At 34.9% G+C, this 11,203-nt stretch overlaps 1 protein-coding gene and 1 long non-coding RNA gene across 2 annotated transcripts; both read left to right on the top strand.

Moving 5' to 3' along the window:
* Positions 1 to 3,457: 3,457 nt before the first annotated feature.
* On the top strand, positions 3,458 to 8,112 carry LOC143548460 (sodium transporter HKT1-like). Its single transcript, XM_077039621.1, has 3 exons — positions 3,458 to 4,600; positions 5,931 to 6,143; positions 7,691 to 8,112. Exons 1-3 carry the CDS (start codon positions 3,582 to 3,584, stop codon positions 7,887 to 7,889), a joined length of 1,431 nt encoding a protein of 476 aa, XP_076895736.1. The 5' UTR covers positions 3,458 to 3,581; the 3' UTR covers positions 7,890 to 8,112.
* Positions 8,113 to 10,361: 2,249 nt separating this feature from the next.
* LOC143548459 (uncharacterized) lies at positions 10,362 to 10,868 on the top strand. The gene is made up of 3 exons (XR_013137959.1): positions 10,362 to 10,492; positions 10,564 to 10,615; positions 10,775 to 10,868. It is a non-coding gene; the product is annotated as an uncharacterized LOC143548459 (long non-coding RNA).
* The last annotated feature ends 335 nt before the right edge of the window (positions 10,869 to 11,203 follow it).

Raw genomic sequence — 11,203 nt, 5'->3', positions numbered from 1 at the left:
GCTCAAGGTCTCGCCTTGGAAAGGGATCATTCATTTCAGAAAGAGGGGAAAGTTGAATCCGAGATACATTGGACCATTTAAGATCATGGATCGTGTAGGAGAAGTGGCTTATAAGCTGGATTTACCTGATGAGTTAGAAGGAATTCATTCAACCTTCCATGTTTCTCACTTGAGGAAATGTCTAGCTGATGACACGTCTCACGTGCCATTGATGGACATCGAGGTTGATGATCAGTTGAACTGCATTGAGCAACCCATAGAGATTGTTGATCGCAAGGAGAAGCAGCTTCGTCACAAGGTTATACCATTAGTGAAAGTGATATGGAAGCATTGCAAAGGGTCAGATGCCACTTGGGAAGCTGAGGATGAGATGCGCAAGTTTTACCCTAGTTTGTTTAAATAATAGTTAGGTTTCGGGGACGAAACCTCTTTAAGGAGGGAAGACTTGTAACATCCTAAAATTTCAAGTAATAATAGTATTTCTGATAAATAATCAAGTTTACTTAAGATGGTAAACAAAATAATAATAGGGGGTAAGATAACTAGACTAGATTAGAAGGATTAATCATGGACTAGAATGGAAAGATGGGCCTTAGGTCCATGGGCTTAAGGGAGTATAAATACCCCTTAAACCCTAAATCTTTCCATTTCCATCCATCTTATCCATCTTATTCTCTCAACACACCTTATACACACACAAACCCTTCCATTGTCGGCCGCAAGGAGAGAAAGAAGAACTGAGACCGAAATCGAGCCTTTTGTTGATAGATCCCAGATATTCAAGCTTTGTTTATGAACTCGAATCGTGTATCTAGCTTGAATATCTGGGATCTATCAACAAAAGGCTCGATTTCGGTCTCAGTTCTTCTTTCTCTCCTTGCGGCCGACAATGGAAGGGTTTGTGTGTGTATAAGGTGTGTTGAGAGAATAAGATGGATAAGATGGATGGAAATGGAAAGATTTAGGGTTTAAGGGGTATTTATACTCCCTTAAGCCCATGGACCTAAGGCCCATCTTTCCATTCTAGTCCATGATTAATCCTTCTAATCTAGTCTAGTTATCTTACCCCCTATTATTATTTTGTTTACCATCTTAAGTAAACTTGATTATTTATCAGAAATACTATTATTACTTGAAATTTTAGGATGTTACAAGCCTTCCCTCCTTAAAGAGGTTTCGTCCCCGAAACCTAACTATTATTTAAACAAACTAAGGTAAAACTTGCGCATCTCATCCTCAGCTTCCCAAGTGGCATCTGACCCTTTGCAATGCTTCCATATCACTTTCACTAATGGTATAACCTTGTGACGAAGCTGCTTCTCCTTGCGATCAACAATCTCTATGGGTTGCTCAATGTAGTTCAACTGATCATCAACCTCGATGTCCATCAATGGCACGTGAGACGTGTCATCAGCTAGACATTTCCTCAAGTGAGAAACATGGAAGGTTGAATGAATTCCTTCTAACTCATCAGGTAAATCCGTGACCTTAGAAACATCAAAAGGTATGTTCTTTAACCTTAAAGGTTACGTTTTTATGAACGGTTTGCTATGAAACTTGATAATAGAGTAAACCGGGTCTAGATAAAACCTAAAGTCGACAACTTTATGATTAAAATGAACTTAATGGATCTATGGCAATATACGGCTCATAGATGAACCCTAGATCTAGCCTAGAATGTTTTAAAGCTATAAAGGTCTAAGCTTTGTACCTAAAACGGGATAGATCTTGAAGCCGTGATAGTAATGGGTGTAAAACGGGTTTGAATGATGATGATGATTAAGGGTTAAACGTTCATGATTTGAACCATGGAACAAGTAATCTGGGTAAGGTGGAAGCATAAGATAGGAAATAAGCTGAACTGGGGGTTCTCGGCCAAATTTGGGAATCCGTGGTCAAACCATGTGGTTCTCGGCCAACCATGCAGTCACCAAGAGTTCTCGGTGGCCATGTGTTCTCGGTCAGGGTTCTCGGCCAAAAACACGAGTTCTCGGTTAAATATGGATCTCGGTCAAATATGTGTTCTTGGTCAACACATGTTCTCTTCCAAAGGGTTCTCGGCTGATCTGTTCTCTGTTTGGATTTGGGCCTGAGCCCAGCTGGGCCCGGATACCATAATGACCAGTTGGGCCTGAATCAGCTAAGCCCATACCCAATTCAGACAAACTAGCCCATTATCTTGGAGCTTAAATAGACAAGCCCAACTCAAATAATAACTTAAAATGTTAATGGAAAATGTGTTAAGACAGTTAATGAAAACAAAATTTTTCCAAGATGACCTGACATCTTAACCCCAGCCAGGGGCGCTGCCCCCGGATCCCCGTTCGTTGTGGGTTATATAAAGATAGAAATACGATATGAGGAGTAATAGTTAATTGATACATGTGAATATTATACAGTTAGCCGTGCATAGCTCAAGAAAGGGATTACGATTAACGGTGAACCTAACCGCATTCAGGTGAGTTTCTAGCCCCATTTCCTTGTTATGTTTTCGGGGCTGTGTGCATACTCGATGTGAAAGTTCATACACTTACCTTAAGTGGTAAGTGTATGCCTTGTATGATTTATGTATGATGATTGCTTGACGGTGCGTGAACGATCTTTGGATATTGCATGTACCGTCAGGTGGTAGTTAGAGATATGATTGATATGTATGATGTAAGATAAGATGTATGTATGAGTACTTATGATATATGCATAATGTATGTATGATATGATGATGGTACGTGAACGCTCTTCGGAGATTGCACGTATTGTTAAGGAAAGTATGTAAGAACATGCATTGAACAGTTGCACGAAACAAAGGGACCAGACCCTAATAATATCTGTGATGGTAGGGACCAGACCCTAATAATATCTGTGATATTGAGGACCAGACCCTTTATAAAATCTGTGATGTTATGGACCATACCCTTATAATATCTGTGAGGTTATAGGGCGGAAGGCTCTTTAAATAGGATGGATAGTTATGTATGAAGAATAAGTATGATTAAAGTACACCCCTTCGGGCACGTGTGCAAGTATGAGGACAGTTTGTATGTTGAATAATTAACTAGAACTCACTCAGCGTAGCTGAATTTTAGTATGCACGCAGGTGAGTAGAATGAGGCAGCTTGCATGAGGGGAAGCACATGGCATGAACTTGAAGAAGCTGACATCTCAAGGAAATGTTATGTTATTTTAAAGACAATGTTTTATGTTTAATTAATCTGAATGCCTGTTAAGACAAGGAATGGTGGTTATGTAATATAATGGTTTGAATGTTTTAATATTCCGCGAATGATTTTATTACTCTGATGACTAGAACTATGTGAATGAGTAAATTCAATGTCCAATTATTTGTAACACAAGTTTCCTGTAACTAAACTTGACAACTTCTTAAAGTATCTTCCTACTTTCAAGTTTCAAGCACTCAAGATGCTATCAAACCAACTAGCTAATGTGGGGCACCTATTACCATTTACCAATAAACTCCTCGTTCTTCAACTTATATATGATGCACAACATGCATATAAAATAAAGCAAATATTCATGCGATTAAATGATTCAATCTCCCTCTTCTCCTAATGAACTAAAACACAATGAAAATCTATTCCTACGTACGCAGAAATAAATTTTCCCTAGAGTTAATTTATTTTCTGTTTATTGCATCCTTAGGCTTTTCTGTTCTCCGATCATTGGATGTAAAAACTCCAACTTTCAAACCTAGGAACTTAGACTTATTTTTCACTTGTGTCTCTGCAGCCACTGTTACAAGCTTGTCCACCGTAGAAATGGAGGTTTTTTCCAACACCCAACTTGTCATATTGACCATTCTTATGCTCATAGGCGGTGAGGTGTTCACTTCGATGCTATCGCTCTATCTCCGCACGCTCTTTTTTAAACCATCTCTATCGCCAGCTTCAAACGAGCACCTCAGTGTTGATCCAGAATGTTTTAATAGTGATAATAATAATGATAATTTGTTGGCTTTGAAGTACAAGTCTTTAAAGTTTTTGAGTCTTGTAGTATTGTTTTACTTAGTATATGTCCATCTTTTGGGCATGATTTCAGTTTTTATTTACATAACTGTCATCTCAAGGGCAAGGAATATTCTCAAGCAAAAGAGTCTGCATGCAGTCACTTTCTCAATCTTCACAATAGTTTCAACCTTTTCAAATTGTGGGTTCATTCCAACCAATGAAAACATGTTGATCTTCAGAAAAAACTCCGGTCTTTTATTAATACTCGCCCCTCAAATTCTCCTAGGTAACACTTTGTACCCTCCAGTATTAAGATCCTTGATTTGGACCATAGGTAGATTCACAAAGAAAGAAGAAAGTAGGTACTTGTTAAGGAAATCAAAAGGGTTAGGATATCATCATCTTCTTTCTTACAAACACTCTTACCTTCTTGTGATAACAGTGTTGGTTTTTCTTGTGGTGCAATTTATTTTGTTTTCATCAATGGAGTGGAGTTTAGGGTCTCTAAGAGACATGAATGTGTACCAAAAACTGGTTGGGATCTTGTTTCAGACGGTAAACACTCAGCATACTGGCGAATCGATTGTCGATCTCTCCACCATCAGTAGTGCCGTGTTGGTGCTATTCATCGTGATGATGTTAGTCACTCTTTTTTCCTTCACAATATCTTGCATCATTAGTACTTGTTAAAGTGAAAATTGACTAAGTGTGCTATGAAAAGGTTTGAAATCGTGTCAAAAGAATTGTCAGTCCTTTATTCGTTCAAAAGTATCAAGAATAACCCAACACGCTAAATTTTAAATCGTGTAGCCCGAACACGACTTTTTAAATTCATTTATTTAAATATGTCTCATACGTGTTGACGGGTAATAATAAAGTTGTGAATGTTCAAATTGAGTTGTTGAATAATACATAGCCCATGTCATATATGTGTCGGCAGGTGGATCTCTTTGACTAAACGAGTTAAACACAAACACGACCTATTTATTTAACATGTTACACTTGCAAACCTAAAAGACAAGTATTTTCGTGTCACGTTTGCGTTATGTTTCTGGTCGTATAGTAAATTTCTATCCTAGAAATCAAACATTAGGTTCAGTTCTATACTAATAATTAAAATCTTAATCGTATCTTCTGACATGTGTAACCTAAAAACCCTTACAACATACTGATTTCCTTTTTAGAACGGCTAAGTTAAAAACCCTTAAAACCTACTTCTAGAGACTAGAGTTCTAGATTTACACCAATGTCTACAATGTAAGTAGAACACTCATTTAGAGAGGATACATGCCCTTTATTCTTACAGCATAACTGCAATTAATATCTTTTGGTTATTAACATCTTTATTTAAACACATGTGTAATTTGCACCGATTCTAATCTTGTTTTAGCAAAATAGAGTAGTAAGTTTTAAATTGATCGTAATTTAAAGGTATGAAATAAGAACTTTTTCGAAGGAGGGCCAGATTTTAAGGCCTATTCACTTGAGAGGTTGAAAAATTTTATTTTTAAAAGGGGTGGGGGGTTATCTCCCTTTCGTAATGGCGAGGTTTTTAAATATATATGATAGTCGAAGGTAGTAAGGGAATTTACATCCTATTTGTTGTACAATTTACATTCCCTGACCATCTCCGACACCCCTATATTTTTAAACAACCCCCACCTCCGGCACGCACATTATAAAGGAACATAACCCCCATTTTAAAGAAGTGATTAAGCATTAAAACCGAGCACCCTTCAAAAAAAAATTGTAACATGTGGAGTCATAAGATAAACCGACTTTTGGACTCATAATTCATGACTTGTTTTAACTGTGCTTCCTATGTTGCAATTTAGGTTTGGAAGTATGGAAAAGTAGAAAACTATATATTTTTTTACATTTCTACACGCTTTTGAAGTAAAATTAACAAGCTAGCAAATTGTGTAGCAAAGTCACGGAGAACGGTGCTTGAATAATTATTTTTTGCAGGTATCTTCCGCCGTACACCACATTTTTACCTGTAGAAGTAGAGACATGTGAACAAGGGAGCAAAAGGTGGAGCAAAGCCATGGAGAACTTCAAATTCTCACAACTGGCATATTTGGTCATGTTTATCATAATTGTTTGCATAACGGAGAGGAAACAGATAGTCAATGATCCACTCAACTTTAATGTTTTGAACATTGTCCTTGAAGTTATAAGGTAATGATCATATGACACACCCTCCCCACCCACCCAACTTTCACTTGATATTTTGAAAGGACAAAACTTAATTAGGTAAAGTTTACACGGAAGGGAGTCCTACTTTTCTCCAATTTACTTATTAAAGCATGTGTCATCATAGTTTTCTCCACTTAGATTTATTTTTAAAATACAACAAACTAATTATTTATTAACTAAATCAACATGAAGTAATATGCAAAATTAAAAACAAGTAATGAAACAACTAGTTGTCATATAGCTGAAGTGCACTTTTGTAGTGTCGTAAAACTTTAATTTCTTCTAGCATCAACATGTTAGTGTTTTTAAAAGCACATTAATTTTTCCTCTAAGTCGCCAACCACTTTTTACAATAGTTCTTTGATCATTCGAAATCATCATCTAAACATTTAAGGGTTAATGTTGGAGTGTCATCGTCGAAGTATTGTTTTCTTAACCGGTTATAAGACTCTTGATGACCTTCTCTATGCATATACCTAGTTAAATAGTTAATAAGTTAAAATGCACTGGATTGGTCAGGCCTGGCTTGCCCTTAATGGTAAACTATTATCTTTGTTTCAAACCGACACAACAGCATGTCAAATCAGATTTCAAACGAACCTTCAAAATATTCATTTCTTCTCCAATGGATAATAAATAGTTCTTGTTTCAAATCACCACATCACCTTCCACCTCAATATCTATTTTCCATTAATGTAATCTATATGTCCCATTTATGCCTTTATAAAAAAACATATAAAATTAATAAAAAAATTCACTGAATCTATATAATCCTTTCCTCTAAATTTTTAGTTAATAAAAAAAGAAAGTCATCTTTATTTAATTATTGTAAGAAAAAGTGACCGTTTATACATTTATTATTGAATTTTATTATTGAAGATTCACTGTTAACAAAATAATAATAAAATCTAACAATTAAACCTCAACCATTATTTCATCCACCTACCTACCTCCCTCGTCTCTTCTTTCTTATCCCCTGTTCATATTTCTTCTTTCTTCTTATCGCCTTCTTTTACAGATCATCAAATCATGCATTTGATGTTGAATTTCAACTGAATAATAAGTCAAGTAGGGGGATATAGAAGATGGAAATTAATCTAAGTGTGTATTTGGTTGTTAAAGTGATTCACGGACCATTTTTCTTCTCTCTCTTCCACATGGTCAACTCCAATGGTGGTATCCGTCAAGTGGGTTCCGTTTGGAATTCAATATGATGGCCACATCAGACCATTGGAGATGCCCTTAAAGTTTTGAACTCATAACCTATACTATAGTAACAACCAAACCTACCATCACACCAATACATCACTTTGAGTTGCTCATTATAATATATCTATATATAATGTTTTTTTTGGATTTGGAGGCCTTAACTGAGTACAGGCCTAAAGCCCTAACTTGTTTTCTCTGTCCCACGAGCCACCCGTGGGCGTGCATATAAATGCGTATATTGCATAATTTATTCTTGCTTATTACTATTATAAAATTCTTCAAACCTGTAGAGAATAATCTGGGATTATAACATGTTACAGTGCATATGGAAATGTTGGATTGTCAACAGGCTATAATTGTGGCCGTCGAACGGAACCAAATGGAGGTTGCCAAAACAAGTGGTATGGGTTCTCGGGGAAGTTTAGTGACGAGGGCAAAGTAGTTATAATTCTAGTGATGATTTTTGGCAGGTTGAAGAAGTTTAATATTAATGGAGGCAAAGCATGGAAACTCTTGTGAGGAGTAGTTATGGTCTTCATAATACATATGCATATTATCATAATAAGTTATTGGGATATTTTGTAATGGCTTTCGTCTTAGCTCATTTAGCTATATATTTAACCTACATGTCTTGCATTCCCTTGTTTATGATGTATTAGGTTAGACCTACGTTTTACACGGGTTGATAATAAAATAAAATTAATAAAAATAATAACATAATAAATATAAATAATTACACATGTTGAAACATGAAAAAATACAATTCACGTATAAGTCACTTTAAAGTATTTTCTTTTTGTTTGCTACAATTAAATTTACCAATACACTTTGACAATTGATTTAATTATCACTGAAGTAAAGAATAAATACTCTTTTATCATCGGTTTAGAAAATCCTTTGTTGACAACTTGTATAATTTTAAATTTTGACTTTTGACATCAACTTTTGGACTAAATGGACTTCAACATTAGTATTAATACCATAAAATTAAACATTAGTATTTTCTAGTAGTTAACAAATAATTTTTTAAAACTTTAAAATTTTATAAATATGAAAAATCAACGAAATCATGTAAAATAAAGAGCGTTGCTAAGGCTAAAGAATATACACCATTCAACACCATTATCCTCATTCGTCATGTCAGTATCATGTCAGATTTCTTCCCATCATATATTTAACATCACCATTATACACCCTTTAATATGGGTATACATCATTTCCACATTCTACATCATTCACTACTTTTCTTAATAAAACATATATATATATATATATATATATATATATATATATATATATATATATTCATACATTAATAATTAAATTTAAATTTATATATTGAAAATAACATTATAAAATAAACTAATAAAAATAACTAAAACAAATATCTAGTCTTCATTTTCAGAAGGAGGCGGAAAAGCACATATATGTTCGACCAAGTCCGAACGTACCGCTACATGCGTGTCTTCATTTTCCAAAGCCAACCGGTTATATTCTCTTTGTATCTTGTCAACCGGTTGATATTGAACGTTGTTTTCATCCTCGTTGTACATATTGCATTCATATTTCATCCTCGTCTTCAATAATCATGTTATGAAAAATACATATTGCAAACATCATCCGTATAATTTTTTTTTGCGACCATGCTCGTGTCAGGTTGCAGGTTGCCACTGCATGCCACTTTTTTTTATAACACACCACTAGAAAATTGAGCAATTGTTACCAAAATTTGCTGCCGAAAAAATGGTAGCAAATTTAGCGACCGATTTGGCAAATTTGCTACCGAAAATGCCAATTACTTGAAACGGTGGCTAAGCGGTGGAAGTTTTTGCAACCGATGGCTAGACGGTCGGAGTTATAACCTTTTATTATATAAAAATGATTTGTGACCCTTTCTAGCGGTTGCAAAACAGTGTCTCTACCATGTTAGTGGTAGCATCTGATTAAAATTTAAGTGATTAGATTAAAATAAACTAGTGGTTCAGAAGAAGCCATGGCTTGCTCCACACATCACTCCGATGTTTCAACCCAGTTTTCGAGATGTAGATTATTGGCCTCGTCCAAAAGATGCAGATAAGGAAGGAAGTATACTAGGTAAACTAAGATATTTAGCTTAAATCGGAACTGGTGATAATTGCATACCATGATATTTGGTATCTTTTTGTTTTCTAATTTGTAACTTATCTAAACATTATTTTTACAATTCTGCATTGCACAGGTGATAAAAGTCTTTTCTAGCCATTCCATTTATACTCATATATTATCATAAACCAAAATCTATGTGCATAATAAAAAGTAATTAATTAGTCATGTGTTCGATAACATTTTTGATGCAACAGGTGGTCCTTGTAGAATACAACATTTTGCAGGCGAAGCCGATGGTATATTTTACAGTACTGGTTCCCAAGGTGGCGGCCAAGAAACCACCTTATAGGTCAGCTTGTTTATTTGTTATTGAAGTATTAAATTGTTCTATGTATGCATAAATAATTATAGTTTTATATATACAACAAATTATATGTGGCATGGACATAACTATAAGTTGACTAGACCAAGTCCACCTCCAGTCGGCCGTTTTAGGCGACTTAAAATACTATATGCAGTCTACCTTAACACTTAATATCTTTTTATGCTTCTGCATTTACCTTTAGCTTTATATTGCCTATTACTTTTCATGCATTGCTATGACTATTAAGGTACATTTGTGTACTTAAAGTAATAGGAGGGATTATACAGAGAATTTACACTTTAGATGAGTTCTAATCTATTTTACTTGTTATCGTTTGCTTTTGCTTGATTGTCTTGTTAAGAGCTAAAACATAAACCAAATCGATCCATTCACAAATAGCAGTAATTTTTGCTGATTGATTTTGTTTCTTTCCAGTAATTTGATATGGAATAAACTGCAAGACGTCATTCCTTCTTAAATTGGTGAACTGATGTAATTAACAAACCTGTGAGTGTTTTTCAACGTTTTTTAGGCTGAATATAGTTTTTGTTAATTATTTATGATTGGACAGGTTTTTACAATAACAGCCTATGCTGAGGAGCTCTATGTGAATGGCCTGACATGACCAGAACAAGATCTTGATGCTGATCTCATGCAAACGCGAATAAGAAAGGTGATTTTATTATGTTCTTGTGTCTTATTGATGTATATTTTAGACTTTGATACAGAAAGCTTTCTTTGCAGATTTTCTAGTGTATATTTTGCAGCAACTGATCCTCAAATTCTCTATACAAGGGTGAGTGTGAATTACCTAATTCTATTAATTTTGGCGTTTTTTTTCACGGTGGCCTTTATTTCTAAAGTTAGTGTTATGTTTTATTTTATTTTACGCATTCAAATATAGAACTAGGCAAATTTTATCACTAAACGCTCATTCGGTATGAAAAAAATATAGGAAATTGAAGCATCTCCAAACGATGGAATGGTCGAACTGGACCTGGCCCGTGTGAAAACAAAACTAGAGATATATGCCACCTGGGTGTTAGGGTAATTCCGTGTTTAATTTCTATGATAAACTTGCAGAATATTGTGTTTTAACTGTTATGTATGAATGGATATCCATGTTGCATTTAGGAGGAAAGTTTTCCATCCAAACATTAACAGCACCTGTAGAATATTTTAGATATTCTCAAGGAACAAATGGAGCCTAATACTAACATTCTCCAAGGTTTGATCTATAGCTAAATTTCTTCATTTGTTTATCGTTGAAGAGTTTTAGTTTTGAGTCATCCTAGACTTATTAGAGTTAATAGGTTTGGTTTAATGTGTAATGATATGTAGTATGTGTGTTGGCAGGTATTGCTTTCCATCTTAAACCCGGATG

The sequence above is a fragment of the Bidens hawaiensis genome, unplaced genomic scaffold (assembly GCF_021521415.1).
Source record: "Bidens hawaiensis isolate Kalapana, Puna unplaced genomic scaffold, B.hawaiensis_p1.1 tig00015185_1, whole genome shotgun sequence".
NCBI classification, from domain to species: domain Eukaryota; kingdom Viridiplantae; phylum Streptophyta; class Magnoliopsida; order Asterales; family Asteraceae; genus Bidens; species Bidens hawaiensis.
The sequence above is the reverse complement of the archived record's forward strand: the minus strand, read 5'-3'. Positions and strand labels throughout refer to the sequence as shown.

Bases quoted from the DNA above. Each gene is read 5' to 3' on its own strand.
- LOC143548460 (XM_077039621.1), top strand. From the start codon at position 3,582: ATGAAAATCTATTCCTACGTACGCAGAAATAAATTTTCCCTAGAGTTA. The intron at 4,601-5,930 runs GTTAGTCACTCT...TATTTTTTGCAG, and splicing joins GTGCTATTCATCGTGATGAT to GTATCTTCCGCCGTACACCA. The intron at 6,144-7,690 runs GTAATGATCATA...AACATGTTACAG, and splicing joins ATTGTCCTTGAAGTTATAAG to TGCATATGGAAATGTTGGAT.